The 24,865-nt window shown below is 34.5% G+C and overlaps 1 protein-coding gene across 1 annotated transcript; it reads right to left on the reverse strand.

The window, feature by feature from the left end:
- Positions 1–490: 490 nt before the first annotated feature.
- LOC139687331 (alanine--glyoxylate aminotransferase 2-like) lies at positions 491–24,322 on the reverse strand. Its single transcript, XM_071584497.1, has 11 exons — positions 24,135–24,322; positions 23,319–23,437; positions 21,364–21,598; positions 12,279–12,372; positions 9,897–10,105; positions 9,021–9,148; positions 7,982–8,079; positions 7,348–7,601; positions 5,539–5,686; positions 4,424–4,615; positions 491–1,750 (listed from the first exon to the last, which is right to left on the reverse strand). Exons 1-11 carry the CDS (start codon positions 24,251–24,253, stop codon positions 1,718–1,720), a joined length of 1,629 nt encoding a protein of 542 aa, XP_071440598.1. The 5' UTR covers positions 24,254–24,322; the 3' UTR covers positions 491–1,717.
- Positions 24,323–24,865: the final 543 nt, after the last annotated feature.

Genomic DNA, 24,865 nt, shown 5'->3' on the forward strand with positions numbered 1-24,865 from the left:
GGCTGGGTGAGCGTTGATAGAGGGGAGGTTTACCACCTGGTATGGCATACTCTAGGTAAGAGGACCATCTATCTTTCAGAATGTCTGCGGTGTTGCCTGTTTGGTATTCCATCTTATTTTCCTAGCTAACTTCTACCTTCAAATAACACTCAGCCCTCTGTTAACATGTCTCAATCAAATATGATCACTCTCCCCCTCGTGGATTTAGTCAGTAACATTTGCTCCTCATTGCTGTATTATTTCCTCTGAGCACGCTTTACCTCACATATTAGGAATTTTAAACCAATGACACGCTAGAAGCAATAGAAAACTTTGATGAGCCACAGGTTGGCCATGATGATCAATAGAGTACAACCAAATCAGAACACTTTCGGATATTCTCAATGAAAGGGTGGGAATGTGTTAGCTGACAGTAATGGAGGCAATACAGCCAGCTGGGAGGAGCATAAAGCAGGAAGTCTATGAGATACAGAGGAATAAAAATAATGGATCATAAATACAACCATTTTATTGGAATGCATGCCCATTCTTCTTGTTCATATCCAGATACAATGTTCAGTTAGATAGCTTTGACAAATATTGGCAAAAATTTCTTTCTGGCGATATATAGACAGAATTACTCATACAAGAAACTCATCACATGACATCATGTGAAAATGAAACTGATTAAGTGATTCAAAATAGTCTGCTATCAAATTTATATACTCCAAAACCAATTATGATATTTCAATTATGGAAGCATTAACTCCTTGAGCACAAATACACAAGTAGACACACATTCACACGTGGTGGTTTTAGCTAGAAATGAAAAATGACACACCACTCCTGCAATATTCAGCTCTAATTATCTAATATCAAAATCCACTGGATTGAAATTAAGGCACACTACATATAATTTACATTAAAAAATATCGCTTTATTAGCCAATGATTTAAATGTTACATTCGAAAACATTTTTAAAGAGTTTACTACATCCAATGTTCAGTTCGATAGTTTTGATGAATATTTGTATGTACTTTGATAGAGTGCAAGCAGGATTTGACAAATAATTGGCAGATATACATCTAGAAAATTCATAATAGTTTTACCAACTCTTTGTTTATGCTAGTCGGTATAAAATGTTTCAAATTTGTTTGCTGGTTTATAAACTGATTAACTGACACTCTTTCTCTGTTATTAAAAACTATGAATTCCAAAATCAAAACAAGTAGTGAAAATATTTAATGCCCCCTTATTAAAAAGACAAATAGAAAAATAAAAAAATTAAATCAATTTGGACTGAAAAATTGGATGGATCAAAAATGAGGATGTTGAAAATATGGCATAAGGTATTAAAACTGGGGGGTGAAATATCAATTACATTTAAAGGATATACATAAATAATTCTGAAGATTAAAAGAGTATAGCTACATATTCACTGTTCACAAAATTGAACCAAGAATGCATTTAGTTTGTACTGAAGTAATAGTATATTTTGTACAGTGTAGTTTTAAGGATTAACTATGAGTATGTTGTTATAAGTTGGAAGGATTGAGTTGGTAAATGAAATTATGTAAAATCACAAAACAGAATGGTATTTTGCTCCCTCATCTATACAACATATACCTCCCATTTTACAGCATTCAGCCAATATTCAATTAAAACTGAAGGGAGGCATTGCAAGAGGGATTGTTCAAACCACCAAATGTAATGGCATTGTACCATCATGTAGTAGCTTTCATGTTTCTATGATATTTCTGGAATGGCACGTCTGAAACAAAAATATTTACAATAATTATCATCACTAATATTTTCCATGGAATTTGGGAAATTATTTCAAAAAACAGTAATAATTACTTCTTTACATAATCCCTAACATGACACCTTCCACTTTAGAAATACAAATTTGGATAAGAACAAAACAATTTCAAGAAAATTTGGAGAAAGTTTTGAAACAAGGTGACCCCTTCTCCCCAAATGACTGAAAAATCCTAATACAACTGAGAAATGTTTACTTATTTTAAGACTTTATTGGGGCGAGATTGAGACTTCATAGCCCCTTCTTCCAGATATATGAATCTAGAAATATGTAGGCTCAAATAATTGAGCCAAAGGACTGTGGATATAAATGCTTACACTTTGACCATCACAAAATGTGCTATTAAAGTGAATTAGCATTAAGCAGTTAACTTTGAAATACTGACTGAAGTGAAGTAATTGGTACGAACAGTTGGTCCTACCATTGTGCTACATAGGTTAAAGGGCCATACTTGGTGTTTGGTGCAGCGTAACACGGCAGATTCTCATTTGTTATGGCAAAAGGTGAAACTTATTAATCTTTTTTTGAATAAAAATATATTTTCAATGACAATGTTAGTGATCATGGGTTGGCTGATAAAAACCTTTGAATTAGCTGCACAAATATTTTTTCACATGGTTAAATCAACACATCTTAACTTATTATGACAAGTATGAGTGGTCATTTGGATAAGCATCCATAAAATATTACTAATGGGAAAATCGTAATACTCTGTAAAAGGATATCTTAAATATACATATATATATATACTACCTTGATCAAAAATTTCCCGGAATTCATTCAGAAAATTAAAAATACAAGTTTATTCATCTAAATCTATATTGTCCCCTTCAAAGTAATCCCCATCGACTGCAACACACTTATGCCAGCGCTTGATCCAATCCTCGAAACATTTTTTATATTCGGTTTTCGGTATGTCCATCAGTGCTGCCTGCGATTTTTCCATTACTTCCTCTCGGCTGCTAAAACGCGTTCCCCGTAATGGTTTTTTAACTCGATTGAACAGAAAGAAGTCACAGGGAGCCAAATCAGGTGAATTCGGTGGCTGTTGGATGGTATTTGTTGCATTTTTCGTCAAAAAATTACGAATAATGATAGCACTGTGCGACGGTGCGTTATCATGGTGCAAAATCCACGAGTTTTCTGCCCACATTTCTGGTCTCTTTCGGCGAATTGCTTCACGCAAACGTCTCATAACGCCCAAATAATACTCTTTGTTTACTGTCTGGCCTTCTGGCAAAAATTCATGATGCACTACACCGTTGTAATCCATGAAAACCGTCAGCATTGCCTTCTTTTTTGACTGAAAACGACGTGGTTTTTTTGGTCTCGGCTCATTTGGTGAACGCCATTCACTTGCCTGATGTCTGGATTGCGTGTCGTACTCATAAACCCACGTCTCGTCTCCAGTAATGATCCTTTTGATGAATGTGGGATCGGATTCAGCCTCGCAAATCATGTCTTTTGCGACGTCAACACGGTCTCTTTTTTGCATGAAATTGAGGTCTTTTGGCACCAACTTTGCTGCTACACGACGGAAACCCAAATCATTAACCACAATGTCTTGGGCGGATCCATAGGCAATGTTCAAGTCCTCCGCTATTTCTCTGATGGTTAATTTGCGGTTATTGACCAACATTTCTTTTACTTTATCAATTTTTTCACCGACTTTCGATGTCGATGGTCTGCCACTGCGTTCATCATCTTCGATTGACTCACGACCACTTCTGAACCGCTCGTGCCACTGGTAAACGACCATTTTTTTAGAGAATCGTTGCCGAAACACTTTTCCAACATTTCCAACGTCCATGCGCCACTAAATCCGTTTTTTACGCAAAATTTAATACAAGTTCGTTGTTGCAAATTTAAATCCATTTCTGAAATTGTAAAAAATCGCCAACACACACAGAGATAGATGTACTCTTGGCTACGTAACTTTTGCAAATGTCAAGTTATGACACTAAGATTTAAAGGGAATATCAACAACAGATGTACCAATTTAACAAAAAAAACAGAACTCAAATCGGAACGATGGGAGCGCCACACGGTGGCTATTCCGGGAACTTTTTGATCAGGGTAGTATATATATATATATATATATATATATATATATATATATATATATATATATATATATATATATATATATATATATATATATATATATATATATATATATATATATATATATATATATATATATATATATATATATATATATATATATATATATATATATATATATATATATATATATATATATATATATATATATATATATATATATATATACATATATATATACATATATATTTACATACATTTGCACTTCTTCAGGTAAGTAAATGCTAGCAGGAATGATGATTCCTACTGATACAACATTGTTCAAATGAAAGCTTGTGAATTGACTTTTCTTTTGTAATTTAAGGGTGCAAATGTTAAGCATATGGCACAAGACAAATGCGCACATTGACGCTCCATGAGCAGATTTTTCTGGGTAAGTGGAGTAACTTGATTAAAGTATATTTTATTGTATTTTTAGGAACAAACTCATTCATTCAAAAGACAAAAATCAAAATCCCAGAGTCATCTAATGGACAAAAGTGAAATTCACTCTTTAGTTACCTTCTCAATGGATGACTTCCTCTTCTTCAGCTTCAGTTCTTCCTCTGCATCAATCTCATTCCTGTTGTCATTATTAGACACCTCCATCACATTGTTGTTGTCATTTGCATTCGAATGGTCAAATTCTTCAAAGGATTTATCTTCTGTGCCCTTTTCTTCCATCTGGGATGATTCTTTGGCTCTTGTTATAACCTGGACAGAATTGAAAAGATCCCATTTGGTTCAAAATTTTATACAAATAAATTTTCTTTTGGGCAAAAAAGAAAACATGCAGGAGCATTTTAATGTTTTGCCAGAAATTGACAGTATGTCCTACTTGGCAGGCCTAAGGCCTGCTGTTTCCCATTTTGTGTCAGAATTGTTCAAAAATTTAATTCTAAAGGTTAATTAAATTCTCAAGCAACACCAACTTGAGTACCAGTCCAAAATGAATAGTGTGACCACAGGCACTCTGGTGCAAATTTCAATATTGCCGAATGAAATTCAAATTTCATGACAGCCATCTGCAATATGGTCTTGGACAACTTTCACACCAGAAACTATTGCAGCTGAAATAATCTATTTAAGATATCACCTGGGGAAATGAGGACCTCAAGAGCATTTAAGTCATGCTAGTGGTTTTTTTACACCTATGCAAATGATAGTAAAGTCAGGCAACACAACTATCATATGATATAAAATGCCAGCTCTTTATTCCCTAGAGGAAACATCTTTAGACCTCTGTCAATATGCTGTAAATTATCTAGATTCATCCAAGGAAGCAGAAGAATGCTGTACCGAAGTTTGGTGCAGCACTTCAGGGGCACTCTGAAGAGTGAGTTTTTTGCAAATCAAGTTAAATTTTGCTCCATGAATATTTTTAATGGTAGTGTTTTTAGTGAGGTCATTTTCGCATTACAATACGTTGAATGATTTCCATTCTCAATTTAATTGATTTTTCACATCTTCATATTTATACACCAATTGGCATTAACATATTAATGAGGCAAGGTACTTCATTATTACTAAGCAATATCTCAAAATTACACAAGTACTTTGTGTGTGTGATCAAAATTTTACTCATAAATACATTGCTGCCATGTGCCTGATGTTATTTCTAATATCTAAATACATACCCCTGTTTCCTCTATTTCATTGATGATTTCTTCAAGAAGCTTCACAAAATGGTCAGCGTTTTCCTCAGAAAATACCATTGGAGGCTTCAACTTCAACACGTTCCTATCCGGCCCATCAGAGCTAATAAGAACATGTTCTTCTTTCATCCTGTCAGAAGGAAGAATGAAGAGTAAGATGCAAGGGTATCATATGCAATGGACAATCTGAAGATTTATACATTCCTAAAAGTATGTACAAATGTTCTTTCATGCCCTCTGCTCAGATACAAAATCAAACAAAAAATATGGCAAATTATTCCATTGGAACTAATGCGCTGTTTGTCTTGATAAAATACTGGAGCATAAACAAAAGAGGCATGTGATGTATTCACTAAATGCAGGATGCTTCACAACATGTGAAAGCACAGACATCTCCGTGATCAAGCACCTAAGACAAGGAGGTTCTTGGGAAGAGTGAAGGAATTGGGATCCTACCCTCAAATACTACACTGCCTGTAAGAATCATAGAGGGTAAGAGATGTTTTTTGGCAACCTCCATGGTAGGAATTTATCCTTAATTACAAATAATATGCTGCCTTTACTGTTTTGTCTATTGTACACATAGGGTAGCATTACTTTTATTTTATATCATAAGGATTATCCTCTAAGACTCAGGACTAAGGCATGCATATCAATTAATATAACATACTGTGCACGTTAATGTATCAGTACAAAATTTAACTAAAAATAGATGCTCAGATTTTATTGCAATTCATTAAAGATTGAATCCCGATACATTTTTGTGTTGTAGCGATATAGCAAATGTTGATTCAATATCCAACTAATGGAATTGCATTACTTTGCTAGTTTCTTCATTCCATCTTTAAAGTCTTAGTATTTGAGGTTAGTCCTTTGCGTTTAAATATCTGTCCATACTGTCACAGAGATGTGACAACGAGAGCATAGTCGCAGTTACAAATTAGTTTCAAAGTCAATAATACCATGAGTAAGCATGTCACGCATGTATTTAGTGAATTGGAATTTTAAATGGAACAAATTTTTAGTTAAAATAATGAAAAATTCTTTCAATAACATTGAATTAGTTTACTTTTTTGACTCTCTGATAATGGATTGGATCATTATTGAGAAAATAAACATCCCCTCTAAAATTCAAAATGATATGCCATGCATACTTGGCCATCATCTGAGCCAGAACATGTTTCTAGCATGACAATGTCCCAATTTGCCCACCCTAAAGGGGTCAGATACATTTGCAGCCACCACACAAAGGAACAGACTGCATGGAGTACCTTTCACCTAGCCTCTACCCTTCAACCCATGGGTAGCCCTACCATAAGTGATTATCATTTCTCAAACCATCATAGCCCCAGAGGTTACCACAACACACAAGCCCGTCCACCCCCCCAAGGTCTAAGCCAAGGGGAGGAAGTCAATTCGAGTAAGTGAAAACAAAACAATCAACCGTTCATTTATAAAATGCATAAATATAATACTATGATTAAATTAGATACTTCCGTCACAATCCAAAACAAGTTTAGGAACTTTATAATAAGCATTTCCTATCATAGGCCATTTAAGCTGAGATTGAATGAAAGTAGTACTATGTATATCAGGGGAAAAAATCATATCAAAGAGTGCAAAATGAATGTTTCATGGTAGTAGGTAACATTTCATATTCACATCTCTAGAGGTCAGTTGCAACTAATATATTCACTATTGATAAAAATTAACTGAAAAACGTTTTAGCCTTTTAGAGTTCAAGCCAATCATTGGTTTAACCTTTTCATTTCACAACGAGCAATGCTTTACCTTGAAACAATGTGCTGTGCTTCAGCAGTGGCTGGAATCAACTCTCCATTCTCACCCTGAACAATCAGCTCTATACCAACAAAGAGTCCAACACCTCGCACGTCACCAATCAGGGCTGGATGCCGCAATGCCATCTGCTTCAGTGATGACAATATGTGCTTCCCTACTTTCTCTGCATGCCCACGAAGTCCCTCCGTTTCCAGGACATGGATAACGGCCAGAGCCACGGCAGAGGATACTGCATTCCCTCCATACTTGATGACAAAGGGATGGAAAATTAGATGTAAAGTACACAAAGAGTTCCTGCTGTTTTTATTAGTGAATTTTTATCACTCTACTACATTTTCACAGCAAACATTCACCTTTGTCAGGTCAGAATTTCAATGAAGGTTGCATTCAAGTGGAGTCCATTTGTATTAGTCACTTTCATTGTTAAAAGTTCTATTTTGATGTTGAAATTTTTTATTAATAGCAGTAGTGTACTGGGTTAGGTTAAGTTTATGGTGGGCCTTGGCAGTACACTCTACTATACTCCCAAAGCCTGACTAATATAATGAAATATATCCTTGAACCCCATGCTACATATAACAATAACTCATAATTAAGTAAAAATGCACACATATGCTCTCCTTACAGTGTTAAAATACTCCATTCCAGTATTCTGAAAGCTCTGGGCTATTTCAGGAGTGGTGACAACAGCTGCAACAGGGTGGCCATTGCCCATTGGTTTACCTAAAGATTAACAAGTACAAAAGGTAATGTCAAAATACAAAACTAACTCCACTTAGACTTGGTGATGACTGAAAATTTCACATTCGCTTGAGTAATTTGAACACCTCTTTCCCAAAATTCTGCTATTGCAGTCAAGCATAATGCCAGCCTACTTCCCAACATTATATTTTAATGCATAGAACCTATTTAACTAAAAAGAGATTTCCACCATATTTTTTTATTTTGAAATTAAATGAAGTATTGATTGATGGTAAAGTAGGAAACAAAATCAAGCCAAATAGATCATTATGTAAAAGGTTTCCAGTACTCTTGGAATGAAGAAATAATCTAAAGCACTGCAGAAAATAGGGTAAGAAAAATTTTGGGTGGCACATGTGTGATAACTTGAGCTTTGATATCTCGTTTGATGCAATTTAATTAGTCCTGAAATACCCAGGCACAAGAGGAAATCCAAATGGTGTAAGTATTTCTCTTAAATTACAAAAATCTATGTTGATGGCAGTCCAGTGAGAAGATCAGAAATTAATTTTTCTCCCAGTTGTTTCATTCCACAAAGTATTTCCGTCAAATTTTCTGGCATTACCCTAGCATGTTCTCCATGTTCTGAAGATCTCTGTATTTATTATTTATTTATTATATTGTTCTGTCGGCATATGACAAAGAACATAGTCATAAAGATATACAGACAATAAAACAAAAATACCCACTTCAATGAAGTATAGCAGTCAAACCCAAATAAAATGTAGAAAAACACACCATAACACTACATATACACCCTTTCATGTAATACAACTGCCAATCACAAATTATCACTTTTAAAACTCATCCACACTGTATTAATGCTAAATTAATAGCATTTTTTTAATGAGATCAAAATAACAAGGTTTTTATTTACTAAATTAACATATAATCAATTTATGAAGAAGTGAACAAACACTTACCAATGGTTACTATATCTGGTATAACATCTTCTCCTTGCAGTTCAAATGCCCACCAGTGGCTGCCCACCCGACCAAAACCCACTTGGACCTCATCAGCAATACAGACACCACCAGCCTCTCGAACATGCCTGTGCAAAAGCACAGTTCACTCTTTCAAAGCATGAACAACTCACAAATGGAATAATATACATTCAAGTATTATTCATTAGAAGTAGGAAAAGTGTGCTTTCCTGAGTAAAATAATGAATAAAAAGAACAGTCAGAGGGAGAGAGCATGCAAAATAAGTTTAGACAACTGAACAAATTAATTTACGAAGACTGAACACAAAAGTTCACATAGCTCAAAATTAAAATGATGGTAAAAGCATTTTTTTTTTCCAAACCATTAAGTTTCTGAAATAGAATTGTGAATTTTGCCATACACAGCTGATGTCTGCCACATGTTTCTACAAATTTTATTTATAATCATATTATTTAGCGATTTAACTACAGTGTAAGAGGCTTTCATTCAGCTCCAAAATCATGAAAATTCCTGATTACAGAATAATAAGTTATTTACAGCTAACAACTTGTTTATACTTCACTCAAGAGTAAGTAATTTTATTCTAAAACATATCTTATGAATAACAGAAGATCACTTCCTAGTTTTCATCAATTTTTTTATACCTATAGAAGGCAATGCAGTGAGAGCATCTACCCTTGTAAAGTTGAAATTCAGCTAACTATTTTTGATATACAGATCTAAAATAATATTTTTATTTAGTCCTTCATGCAAACATAAGCAAGTCCTTCAAAATAATACACTTAAGATTCTTCAGTAAGTTAAATCTAGCTCTCTTGATAATAAATGCATGAATGGCCTGAATATCTGCTCACTTGAAAACATTCCTGAGATAATTTGCTGGGGGAATTATTTGACCACCACAGCTTTGGAGAGACTCTGCTATGAATCCACATATTGTCCGCCCATCGGCAGCTGCCTTCCTGCAAATCTCCCGCACATCTTCTGCATACTTGACTCCTAAATCTTCCGTCGGGAAATCTCTAGACCTGTATTTACCTCTATAGGTGTCTGGACAAGGAGCCTAAAATAAGAGAAAAAGTAGTTCCTTTTAGTTAAATCTCACAAAACATGAAGGCATCTTTCTTTGCACCCATCTATTATTTTTGTTAAATTAAGTAAGTTCACATGGCAAGACAAAGTGTTAAGGATGAGCTCCGGAGAAAATTGAGAGAAGTTAGGAATCACGTTGATGCAGATGATATAATATTAGGAGACATGAAGGACTAAGTTTATTCAAGGACAGATGCTTCAGACAAAGTGTCATAAGGTTACCCCTGAGGGAGCAATAATGGTGAAAAATTGTTAAGCGAGTGTGTTTAGAAAAGATTTTCCATTAAATATGGCATTAGTATACCTAAATATATTCATTTGAATGCATGAAAAAGGGATAATTCTACAAGCATGATGTCTGCATTGTATATAGCGGGAGAAAATACTTAATTTAAGAATAGGAATTCAATGAGAGAAGCTGCATTAAGAATATTCAGCCACTCTCATGTAAAACAAAAACTGAACCAGGGGAGAAAGCGGCTAGCAAGACAGACTAGAGGGGAGAAGCAATTCAGATTAAAAGTTGAAAATCTGCTAAAAAATGTATGAAGGAATTGTGAATGTATGCTTAAGGATAGCCTGATTTTAAATAAGACAGAATGGGAAAACTAAATCAAAAATGGGTGTGCGAGAATGCAAGAATATGAAAGGAATCCTGAGGGTAATTCGAAAAGTAAGGTCCCCTATTTTTTTTTTCATGAAAAATCAAATTTATTCTCAACTTTGCATACATCATTGGAAAGGTTGAGCATTTAGCTATTTTTCTACATAGTCGCCTTGATGATCAATCACTTTTTGCATCCTTTTAAGCAGCTTTTTAATACTGGCGTCATACCTTTCTCCCGCCATGTCACGAAGCCAACTGACGACTGCTTCTCCGATACAAATTCATCGCCATTTAGTGGAAGTGTACGGTGAGAAGTGTATGGACATCAAAAACATGGGGAAGTGGTGCAGGGAGTTTTTTGATGGCCAGGAAAACGCCCACGATGAGCAGTGGTTGGGGTGGCAGAGTTTGCTGGAATCAACGGTGGCCACAATTGACGAGATGGTGTACATTAACCGGCAAATTACCCTTTATGAGATAAAGGAAGACCTTAATGAAGAGAGTGACTACTTCTCCATGCAGAATATTGTGTCGGAGGTCCTCGGTTACAGCAAGGTGTCTCACCAAAGGAGTGTGTTTGCATCATGACAATGCACCTCCACATGTGTCACATCAAACGACCACCCTACTCAATGAATTCGGCTGGGACATCATCAACCACCCTCCTTACAGCCCCCACGTTGCCCCCAGTGACTACCACTTGCTTCCCGCTCTCAAATAACACCTTGGAGGACAGAAATTCAAGTCAGACGAGGAAGTGCAAGAAGCAGTCATCAGTTGGCTTTATGACGCAGTGGAAAATAGGTACGACGCCGATATTAACAAGCTGCTTACAAGGATGCAAAAAGTGATTGATTGTCAAGGCAACTACGTAGAAAAATAGCTAAATGCTCAGCCTTCCCTACAATGTACACAAAGTTGAGAATAAATTTGATTTTCCATTAAAAAAATAAGAGATCTTACTTTTGGAATCACCCTTGTAGATGCTTTTAATTAATGGGAAGGGTATGGTCAGGAGAATGAAAGATGATGTCTGGTGGAATTAAGTTAAAATCTATGATTCCAAAGAAGTAGGTGGATAACAGGAAAACTGTAGCTTGAGGGAAGGAAGCGTAGACTAGAGTATACTGTTAAAAAGGAGAAAAGGAATGAATACAAACATGTTATGGAAGGGAAGTATGGAAAATATTCAAATGGTAAAATTGGAAAAAATTCAGTGCTCATTTGAAGCCAAAAATAAACTCCATTTGGGAATAGGTAAAAAGGGCAGTAATTGAGGGCAAAGAGAAGACTCAAAGAATAATTGTGGTAGAATTCTCCAGAAAGAATATGGAGCAAAAGACTCCTTGAGGAAGAATTTTTAGGATTAATATTTAATACAGTAGTCGATTATTTGAGTCAAATATATTAGATGGTGAAAATGAGATTGTATAGCAGTGGACATTTCAAAAATGGGAAATATATATCTAGATGGTAAAGCATGCGAAAAGTTTACATTAGGGTGCAAATATTCTGAATGGCTGGCTAAGAAGCTTACCACATGAACCCAGTCTGGTTTTCCTCCTCCTCCAGGAAGATTAAACTTATATGGTGATATGTCAATAAGTGATGACAAGTGACCATGGTAGGCACTGCAATTGCAGATAAAATATCAATATTAATTCAATTTCATTGATATATTCAGCAGCACATAAGGTATACCATAAAGAGAAAGCATCTCTAAGAAGGATACTGTAAATAACAGAGTCTAAGAGAAACCAGCATCTTATGAGAAGAAATGCAGCAAAAACATTTAAGACCAATGGAATGACTTCACACCATTTAGGAGAAACCTTACACATACTGTGATAATCTGAAAAGCATTAAAAACTCCACAAATATAAGAAGGGCCAACAAGTAGAAAAAGTATTAACTTCCCAGGACACAGGACAAAAGAAACATACAAATTTAGATAAGGACAGTCTAACTTCATTGAAAAATATATTCCCCGAGAATCATTTTAATTTCTGAAGATATTTTGCTTGACCCTCAAACCTACATGCATAAAGGAAGTTTTAAAGAATGAAATATCACAGAAATATAAGAACCTTTAACCCATTCCACTAAACAAATCAGATTAATATCAATTCTCAATGGTTAGAGCATGACTGTAAAGGAATTTAAGATCCGTTTTCTCCCTCGAAATTGTGTCTGCACTTGTCGGCAGGAACAAATAAACACACCGGGTTCCATCCCCCTTAATAACTACATGTAGATACTACAAAACAAGTTCAAAAGAATTTCTAAAATTAAAGGTCCACAGTTTCCTTGATGTGAATTCAAAACTACAGAAAGAATGATGAAATGATATCTGGAGCACATATTATTCAAAGGTTTCTTGAAGTGTTAGTGGAATGTTATAATTTCATTAGTATGATACGTCAACTGGAAAATGGAACTGAAATTATTTAAACAGAATAAAAAGAAACAAAAAATTAAAGTAAAACAATGTCATTATCCAAGAGATTTAATCCTGAAAATAATAACACCATTAATTTTTCAATTAATATTCATGAGTTTGATTTCTCCAAAATAAAAGTAAAAGCAGTAATCGGATGAGAGACAAAATTGACGCTCACATGCCTCTCTTAGCCATCTGTGCTGGATCAATAAGAAAGAAATTATAAGCAATTTGAACAGACCACCTTTTTTTTCTCCAGAGTATTTTTGCTTTTACCTTCTCCATGATTAGAGTGCCCAAGGAGACATTTAAAGTCCCCATTCTCGAATCACCTTCTTCAAGATTTCAGTGATGGTCACGCCAGCTGCAGAAGGGATCCTTTTTGCTTTGGATTTTTCCCTGTCCTCCAGTAATGACGGAGAAAAGGACTCCCAAATTCCTAATGGGAATGCCCTCCATATTGGAGAGAATGAAGATTTGCACCTAAGCCATTCTTTTAACTACTCCTCAAGTTTGTGGGAGGATCCTTAACCTCATTAAGCATTGGAACTTAAAGAGGACTTTGAGGAAATGCCCAAAACCAAAGGGTAAGCCTAAAAGTTGACCCCAACCATAAGAGACGATGCCAGACAAACGTGGAAAACACATGATTATCCTCACCAAAGAGTTAATTGACTCTCAGATGAGACATACCTAAATTGCCTCATGAAAATACAGAAAATATATTCCCTAAACTGTACAACCGCTACCATTAATAATTTTCATCTTCTGCATTCGTTTACATAATGGTGCGCACAAAGAAAGCATGCTTATAATAATCTGTTGCCCTGAGTGGTTTGTTTTGATTTATAGCAAAATATCCCCCCCAAGATTTTGTTTTAATAGCACGTCCTCCTTCGTCTTTCCCTGAGGATAATCACAAGTTTGCCCAAGCTCTACCAGCCAAATCACAAAATATTATTCACAAGAGAAAACACAGATGTGAAATTTTGTCAAGTTGTCGCAGAATGGTGGGGGTCAAACGTAAAGGAGGTGCTTTATCCAGCCTGCCTCACCATCTTCATCATTATTGATTTTAAAAGAACTTCACTGGAAAGAAAAAAAAATTGGATGGCTGTATTAGGAGAGGCTTCATAAAGTAAAATCAGTTATTCTACTATGACTACTCCACCGCTAATAACTACACCATTAACAGCATAAACACAAAGTATTTACCATACATGTAAACATTTCATCATGTCCACTGACTGAATATTCTCTGGATTGGAACTAAAAAAAGGCATTTAACAAGCAGAAACACCAACACTACCATGTTAGCTAGAATGTCAAAGAAAAATTAGGTATGACAAGTAGAGGCATGTCTCATGCACTACAATAGTGATAAAATGAAGTGTCTTCTGAACATACACATTAAGTTTCTGTTCTCGGTGGCAACTGCATGAAAGAATCTTCACAGGGTGGATTCATGTTAAAATGCAATAAAGGTAAAAGAGTCCATAAGTTAAAGAGAAATGATCAATTATCTGTATTCCTATTAACTGTTGGCTACCAGCTTTTGCTTAACTGAGGTATGACTTAAAGCAACAAAAAACAGCATGCTTATATTTACAAATTTGCAGATACCATGTTACCAAATGCAACTTTTCTGTCACCTAAGTCAAACTGAGATAATCACAAAAATTGCAGATAAACTTCAAATGATATTACCATATTCAATATCTTAAAGAGCATGTTTTCAGCCACATACTATAATAACAAGACAAACATAAGAGGAAGCCATTTTTAGGGAAGCTTTTCAATGTACTTCAATGTAAAATATAAAACTAAGATTTTGAGTTTCAGAGAAAATTGATGAAGTTAACAAGTACAGACAAATATAAAGCAGCAACCATTTTGCCATACAGATGTGATTTGAGAGACTAAGCCTTGTTCATTAAATAGCTTGAATCAACAAGCAGACCAAAATCATTCCATAAAGTATTTTGGCAAAGTATTCATGCTGTTTCAAACATAATAAAATTAATGCAAAACAGCAGACAAGCCCCAAGACAATTCTACATTGATCACTCAGTGTAGCATCGCTAAAATAACTATATTCCCAAATTGATATTGCCCCTCACAGTAATGAAATATAAAATGAGGAGTAGCTTTCTAATTAGACATCTCCCGAGATAATGTAGGAAATTATTTATAATATGTTAATTTTACAAAGTTACAATCTATTCTTTAATGAATTGGTAGGTAGACAGCCTTAAATGGCATTTTTGTGTGAGTCCATGTTCGAATTCCAACTTCTCTTTCTACAGGTATCTACATTCTTTGGGGCAAGTTTTTTTTTAAACTTCAAGTAATGAACTTTGTTGTGCTTCGCATTCTGGCAGTAATTGCATATGTCCTCCAGGTATTGCCAACCCACAGTATAAATCAAATGAACCAGCACAATGCATATCTTTCATTGTGGTACTCTAAGATGCAACCTTCTAGTAAAAGTCACATTGCCACAGGTTTCTAGAAGTTATATTTTTTACTATTAATACTACTCTCCACACTGGTTCAGTTTCACAATAAACTAAGATATGGATTGCCTAAATGCTTCAACGTGTACTTTTTCAATGCATTATTTTGACCCTAACTTTATAAAATTTACGTAATAGCATTGGTGCACTATTATGAATCATGTGCATACATTTACTACAGCAGATTTTCTTAGAAGGTTATTATCATTACCATAATATACAGGCCAATTCTCAATCATTCAAGAGGGAAATGTCATGGAAATAATGGATTGAGGAACAACTGATGATAAGAAGAGGATATAATTCAACTTTAAGGAAAGATATGATTTTAAAATTCCTAATGTTTATGGAAGTGCACAAAACTGGAGATTCCTTCACAAATCCACAGACATTTGAATCAAAATTTGGAGAGTCTAACAGAAAAATGTACAGGTATATATGGATTCCATGCACATATCTAAATATGAATCCTATGAGAATGATGTCCCTACAGGGAGCAATATTTAAGACTGCAATGTAAATAATTAACTGGCTGACTCCATTAAAGAAGGTAAAACTTGTATTTTTCTATTTCGTGACATGTTTCCCTATCATTTTGATCAATGTATTTTCTACTCTGCACGGGCTATCAATGTACATGTATGATTTGAAAAGAAATACACCATATAAAGCTATGTACAGCATATAAAGCTATGTACAAGGAATGACAGTTAAACTATGACTAAGCTGACCTCACTCTCTTCTATTTATTAAGTTCCAGCATTTCCTGCAATTTACCATTCTTGAAATTTCACCCAACATTCTATTAAGCCATTGCAGTTCATGACTCCATTCAACATACCACAAGTAGTGGTTTCATAAATTACATCAATGCTACATACTTATGACTGCAGAACAAATATGAACATCCACTCATCAAAACTTGAAGTACTACAAAAGAAGAATGTCATAGGCTTTGGCATTGCATGGAAGATTTAATGCCATCCACAACTCCATTCATTTCATGCTTTGCTGTGTTCCTAGCTTCTTATCTGTTATTTGATTGAGTATTTACTAACTATGCATGTAAACACAACCAAAATTTTAAAATGTACATATATATTTAAGTTCATAAAGGAAGCTTGGATTAGGAAAAATGCGCAGAGATCAACATCAGTGATGAATGCATCAAACTTCTAATTTTCTAGTCAGATCCTATCAAACACTACCAATGCCCAGTATTATTTCTGGTGGATCACCTCATAATTTGTTTTGTGGAGAGATATTGTTCACTCATGGAATTTAGGGATTTGTCTTTCATGGGAAACAGAATATGTTGTGATGCTTAATAACAATATTTCTCCAACGAGGATTTTCTGATCGAGGAAAAATCTTTTAAGCTAACCTAAATTAAATGGTATTATTTGTGGTATACATGACAGAGTTGAGGTATCTCATGATTAAAAAGCAATTTGATAAATATACAATAGCTAGTGAATTAAAAATGTGGAGTGCATTCATTTAAATTAATATAACTATTGTCATACTATTTTATATTTAAGAGCAGAAGCTAGTTCCCTCATCCTGAGATAGGTAATTTATGAATGCAGAGTGGTCAATCATTTCTTGGATTTCTGATTTCAGACTTTTCCAATTTTTCCACCAGTGAATCCATCCTAATTACTTCATCAGCCATAGAAATAATTGAAATGCATCAGAATCAAGTTTTGGTTTTACAAGTCCCTTCAACATATGATCGCCAGCAGCAAAAATGAATGGCTTTCACAACTAAACTGAACATCATTCTTATTTAGAATTCTTGATTCCCACATCAAATACGAACTTTTCCAAAATATCCACTAGTTTCCCCTTTTTTCAGAAGAAATTTGAAGAAATAGAGCTATTCACCTTACTACTACCTTTTTTTATGACTGATAATGACATATGTCAAGAGATCCTCAGTTTAATGTTTACCTACACTATGTTACATGTCTACCTGCCCAGCTAAACATAAAACTGAAGGAGAATGCAACGCTACTGCAAATCACTCAGCCTACAAGAATGAAGTCCGATGCCAGATAACGAGAGATAATAAACAGCCAAAATGGAACAATTGAATATTTAAAATTTATGGTTCCCTATTTGTGACCTTTTTGATAAAATTAGGGTTCCACAATGCAGCCTCATCACATACTTATTTAAAACATCAAAAGTTGAGATATCTACCAACATTTGGGGCTGCCATGCATCTTTATCATTCCAAATATCTATGGATAAAGTACACTAAATGGAAAATATTTTTTTGGCATTTGCCCATTGTATTTTTATGCCACTGATGACTTTGTTATTATCAATTCTGGAGTTTTCAATTTTTTCATATGATTTCAAAAGTTAGTTTCGCCACTGTTCATTCAACAGAAGATTAGGTCACATTTTCCAAACTGAACTTATTCTTTCTACAATTCAATCCTTTGACTTTTTGTTTTTGCAATCACTAGGATGATAACTATTACAAAAGCAATAAAAACATCAGTAGTCTTTGCACTTTGAATACCTTGCAAAATTCTGCTCTACTCCTTATAGTTTTTGATGTTTACCAAGTCTTCAAGAAAAATTACTGATTATATGTGCACAAAACTTTCTTTGCATAAAATAAAAGGCCATAGAACCATAAAAGGCAAGCCAAGAAAATTGATGAAATCTGGAGGAAAGGGAACATCACTGCTATGAATTAAAATCATACCTACCCCACAGGTAACATCATCTAATCAACCATTGTATTTTATAGATGCAAACTATGCATACCACTTTACAGTAAAATTAAAAGCACCTGGCTGATTCATCTTGCCTTCTAATTAAAGTTCCAGAATAAATGGCAATAAATCTCACAATAAAACTGACAAAAATATAATTTAACATAAATATAAAAATTACTTTTCATTGAGTGGCCTTGAACCATTGACCTCCGGAATGGGAGCAGCCATGAACACTTTGGCAGCACCAAATTGCTATTCTGTTGATCATATCAATCATTGATTTTTAAAATGCATAGAAGCATATTTGTCAATAGTCTTAAGTTTTTTACACCAAGGATGGGAGATTTATTTTATCAGGGAGTTACCAGCAGCAATAATGGGAACCTTAACTTAGTAATACTATTTTCTATTTACTGATCACTTCAAAAGAATTGCGCATAAATGCATCTACTTTATTCTAGTTCAGCATTATCCAAACATGATGCATGATCATGCTTTTATGTAGACACTTCTACACAAACATTCATGACTTCCAGCGTAAAGTGCCAAAACAATCACCTGTAAATGATTTCATTCAAAGAGGAAAAGAATCAAAGCTTATTAATAGCTAAGAAGAAATGAATGGAAAAATTCTTAAGATTTCAACTATTGCTGCCCAAACTAAAATGCGTACTATGCAGATGATGCCTGAGATTTGGCAACTGCAAATGCATTCAACTTAAACATTTTATGCTCTCAATCAACTTTTGACCAGCTGAAAATTTCACCATACGACCAAATTGATCATCCAATTAGCTAGGTAGGAATTTATTCATAATCAAACACTCATTTTTCATATTTTAATGCATTTTTTACTTCTTAACTACTCAAAATATGAGCATTAGCAAACAAGAAACTGAGGTTTATCATGAAAAACGGCACTATGGGACATTACAATTTTCTATTGTCGCACATGTCATGTCATAACTCATGTTGTAACAGGAAAATGTGGCCAAAAATCTGTCCTTTACATTTTTTTGCTATCTTTTGTAGAAACGCCTAGTTGAATCTAAGGCATCACCCATGCAAATTGGCATGCATCATACGTCAACAACTTCTACCACCATGTTCTCAAGGGATGTGGGGTGCCCAAATGATTAGCTTCTACCATGCCATTATTACAAATAGAAAGGATTCGTAGCAAGACATTTTGAAGATATGACCATGAAAAACAATGAAAAACCTTATCAATGGAGCTGCAAATACATCTAGATGTACAGTGGAGTCATGATATATAACTTATGAGGAACACCTTTTTCATTGGCTTAACAACAAGATACGTGATAATCTCAATTATCAAGAGTTATTGTAGTACAAGGCTTTGGACTTCAAACAAGCCACTAAACACAAAAAAGTGAAGTTGCAAGGATAATGTGGAATTTCAAATTCCCAAGTATTTTTCAAAAGCAGGATGTACAGCTCCTATTTCGACACATCACCCACCAAGCCACAGTATCTTTAGTATCATAGTATAAGTTGTAGCATTCAATCCAGCCTCCTTAAACAACTTTCCAAAACAAAATAAGTCACTAAAGTGTTCTCTAAATTGTAGACATCTTGGGAAATACATGTAAAAACTTGTTTTTAAACAGACAACCCTAATCAATAAAACCTGAGACATCACAAAATCATAACAGAACCAAAACAAAATTAGATATACTACTGTCAGGAATGTGCTATGAAATACTTGTAGAAGAGATAAATTGGCACCCTCATTTTTAGGAAGGAGAAGACTTCAATTTGCATCCAAAGACAACTACGGAATTTTTCTAGTGCTTATGGAAGTTCTTCTCAGCCATCCAATATACTGTTTATTTTTGTAATTCATAGGATTTAGAGAGATAAGAATTATCCTACAAAGTACATTAACTAGAATAAGTACTTTATCCCAGTTACATGAAATATCAGTAATTGGTGCAAATTATTAAGCAAACTTCTTTCTAATAAGTTACTTTTACATAGTCGCTGCACACCTCTTTTAAAGGAGTTTTAAGTCTCTCTCAGTGACTGAAGTTAGCATGGTGGGCTATTATGTCGGAGATTTGAAGTTCAATGTGAGCCTTGATCTTTTTAACTCATTTAAGGACTTTGTGAATGATTTTTAAATGGTCTGAAGTGATACGGTGAGTATGTGTAGTATTCAGGGAGTTAATGGCAGATGAATGCTTGATTCAGCCTTCTCTCCACTCCCTATACAGGGTATATGTTTGCAGGGGTTCACTACAATGCTCGACTGCTTATCTGTAAAGCTGTAAATGTGAAAATCCCAACAAACATTAGCCAGTTAAAACTCAAAGCAACTATTTAATCCTTTAAAATGTATTTTGTTTTCGCAAATTAATCATAAAATGCAGTCAAAACCTTCATGCTGAGCCACAAATTTAAAATATGTCAGGACTCCACTGAATCACCATCATCAGAAAAACTTCTACTGGAATATCTATAAAATAACAATTCTAGACAAGCATGGACTACACAATCATCAACCACAAGAAAGGTAGACAAAAATTACAAAACATTACAATAAATGTACTTCCACTTATGACACAAACAAAGGATAATGCTCTGATTGGCAATGCAAACAGCCTAATGAAATGCATCATAAACTTTTGACGGCCCACCAATATGGAATCATGAGTAAACTAAATTACTAAAATGAAATGCGTATATCCTCTCATTAAAGTATCCCCATTATTTGTTTGAAAACAGATAAGGCAAAAACGATGATTCCTCAATGTAGGACCAATTTAGGACCACATACAAAAAGCATTGTGAGAAAATGATAGCATGAAATAAAAATTTTTTTAAATCAAAAATTGATGAGCAAAACAAACACAGAATGCCACAACCCTGAAATTGCACTGATTAATCATTTTCACTTTTGTAACTTACTGGTCAAGGGTGATGACATCATTATGTCTTGTGTGGGTTCGCGCCAATCGCAGGGCAAGGTCATTGGCTTCGGACCCAGAGTTGACAAGAAAGCATACTGATAGTGGTTCAGGTAAAAGGGACGTGAGCTTCTTTGCACACAGGACTAGGTTATCATGGAGGAATCTGTTATTTGTGTTAAGAACTGCCATTTGATCACAGCCAGCCTTAACCACCACTGGATGACAATGTCCAACTAGTTCATGAAAAATAAAAATGACCAATGAAAGATGCTCATTGCCACCAACAAACAAGATAATAATTCTTAATACAGAATTTTACACCTAAAAGAAGATTTAGTCTTCTTTTACTGGCATAAAGGGAAGGAGATGACAGCAATGAATGAAAAGGCCTACTTTCCCTGCTTCTTGGCTGTATTTCAAGGATAGGTTATCGAGCCAGCAGTTAATGTTACGAAATGAGATCAATAAGATTGGAAAATAGTCCATGGGCTTCTTACACATCAACATAAACATATTATTTCGCTTCAATGATTCACTAATTAATGTGCTTACTCTAAAATATGACTTGAGATAGAATCAACTGACATAGTGACTTTTCAAGATGACTTTTCTAAATGTAAAAATTCATATCTACAGGAATTAGTTAAAAAAACTTCAATCGGAAAGACATGAAATTGAGATAAATTAGGTAATCCTAATCAGGGGTCATCACTTAGTTTTCCAACAAAACAAGCTGAAGCTCCTACAAATGTGTGTGATAACTTCAATCCTTTTATTCTTCAATTTTTTTCCATAAGCTCTTTTCTAATATTGTTTATTGCAGAACCTCATCATTTGTTATCCTAATTTTCCTAAATGTAATTTAAAATAAACAGATTAATACCTGTGTGCACTTATCTAAATTTTAGTATCATTTTATAGATTTTCACTTGCAGGATGTGGATTTTATAATTCAGATAATGCTACCTAGTGTTATCATTGCTCTATTAGTTGAAGTTAAGTTTCCAACAGGTTTTAATTTATCAACTTATATTTTGAATATATTTTATAACAGAGGGAGCATTATTTCTTTCGAGCAAGCTTAATTACAATGCAGTATCTAGTGTTTTAACAGAAGAAATGTATTTTGAAATGCAAAAAAATACCATTCCATTTAGGAATAATATTAACATTTCATTAGCCCATAGGGAATATGACTGGGTCTAAATTGCAAGTAGGTTTGGTATAGTTCCATCAAAATTGAGATTTAAGTTAATGGGAAAAATGTGCATCCTTCCTTTCTACTTGCTATAAAAATTCAGGGCCAAATTAACTATGCACAACTAACTGGTCTTTAAGCAGGCTGTGGCCTGCTAGCCCATCTAATATGCTATTACACTCATCTGCCCAAGAAAATAGAAGTCCTTGCTTTTGCGATGTTAACCAAATGCTTTCTCCATATTCTTGAAAATAGTGATTAAAACTTCAGCAAAATTTACAATAATGTTAACTAATTAGGTACAATAGAACTCAATATGATATATCTAAAGAATAATAACAACAGATTCACTGGTCATGAATAAAAGAGCAAACCCTACTGCCTATAGAGAGCTCATTATTCAATTAACTTCACTCTTCCTCCAATATCATTCACAACATTGCCTCACACTATGCTGTGAAGCATTGAAAATATACTTTATATATATAAATATATATATATATAATATATATATATATATATATATATATATATATATATATATATATATATATATATATATATATACACACACACACAATGAAACATTTCATTCTTGGATCAAATTAATGCTTGTTATGCACCAATGGAAAATGCACTATAAAATGTTCACTTTTGTTTAATGAAAAATAGGTACTTCTTTGGTATATCAAAAATAACTTCTGCCTTGACTTACGCAAAATAATCATTAGTTAACTGCGTACATAGTCACTTACCATGGGCAACATTATTGATGCAATCCAAATATTGGTGGCCACTTTCATCATACATGAAACATCCCTTAGCTCTCACTATTTTCAAGGGATCGGATTTGTAGAATAGTTTGCACGATTGCCTGAAATACAAATTCATCAAATGATAAAATTTTTAACAAATCACATCGATTCTTTCACCCAATCCGTAATCTTTTTTAACAGTGCATGACTATTTGTGATGGATCCAATGGGCATTTTAACATCAATTTTCTAATAAGGCGCACGTGCTAATGTTATTCCAGTATATTACTCTATCCTGCATTCGATATTTGATTGATGCGGATAGCTAATACATGACTATCAAGAAAATGTTTAAATGATAGCTTATATTATATATATATAGCATATATTAATACGATGGGTCAAACGTGAAGTGTCAAAACGTAGCACAGAAAAACCTTTTTCTTAAGCAAGTTGAACTCCGCGCTAAAAATTCGAAAACAAAAGAATCAACATCGCGAAATTACACTGGGTCAAGGCAAGGGCAAGCAACTACCCTGGCTAAACACAACCCACGCCAAATTATGACATCTCGTAAACACAAAATTCAGGAGCAAGATACTGAATGACCAGCTTCGTTCATTTACAGTAAAATATAATTATCTTCCATTCATGTAAACAAAGTGTAAACGTTATAGGGTGAGGCCAACTCCCAGTGTTGCTTGAATTTAGACTCAATAGATCGGATTTCCGAGCGATGACTCTTGCATGCATCCGAAATTAAGGAAGTTTAAAGATTCGGATAAAGTTGGATTAAAATACAGCAATAATATTTACCCAATATGTCTCTTGCGCAGCCGAATAGTTTGTGTTTTCGGAATGCTCTCTAAAGGGTCCAGATTACTGCTGCTGTCCATGGTAATATCCCGTAAAACTGTCCGCGAACTCTCTTCCATCCACGCACACACGACCTGAGCCGAACAGCTGATTTCTGCGACTGCTGGCTCTGGCCGAGTTGATGATGTCCTTCTGAATCCCAAGGTTGCCAGATAAAGCTAAAGGAGGGGAAGTAGGGGAAGGGCGCGAATGGCAGGTTGGCGATAAAACGAGTTGGCAAAAGCGTGAGGCACTCATTAATAGCGGGTGTTTCAGAAAATATGTTTCTTCGAAAAGCAAACCTAAAGTATCGTATAATTTCTAAAACTTTTTTCATCGAGGATTCCCATCGCAAAATGTATGCTTCACTCCAAATAGGGCTGGTCGGTGAAAAGATTTAATATGTCGCATTATCCTTTTTTACCTTTTTTTCTGAATAGTGCTGCATTTCAAATTTAAGTTCCCTACTAAAAAACTGCATGTTAATCATAGTAAAGCATGGTATATCAATGGAATTTTTCGAGGTGGACCTTTATACGACAAATGTTATTACTACTAATAAATGCTATGACGTTGTCGTGGTTTCAACGCTGGTATAAACAACTGACTCAAGGAATCGTGTTTAGTATTACGCATAAACCAGAACAGAATTATGAATTTCCATGTCATCCATAGATTATTTAAATCTATGG

The sequence above is a fragment of the Hetaerina americana genome, unplaced genomic scaffold, assembly GCF_022747635.1.
Source record: "Hetaerina americana unplaced genomic scaffold, ioHetAmer1.1.p SCAF_19, whole genome shotgun sequence".
NCBI classification, from domain to species: Eukaryota; Metazoa; Arthropoda; class Insecta; order Odonata; family Calopterygidae; genus Hetaerina; species Hetaerina americana.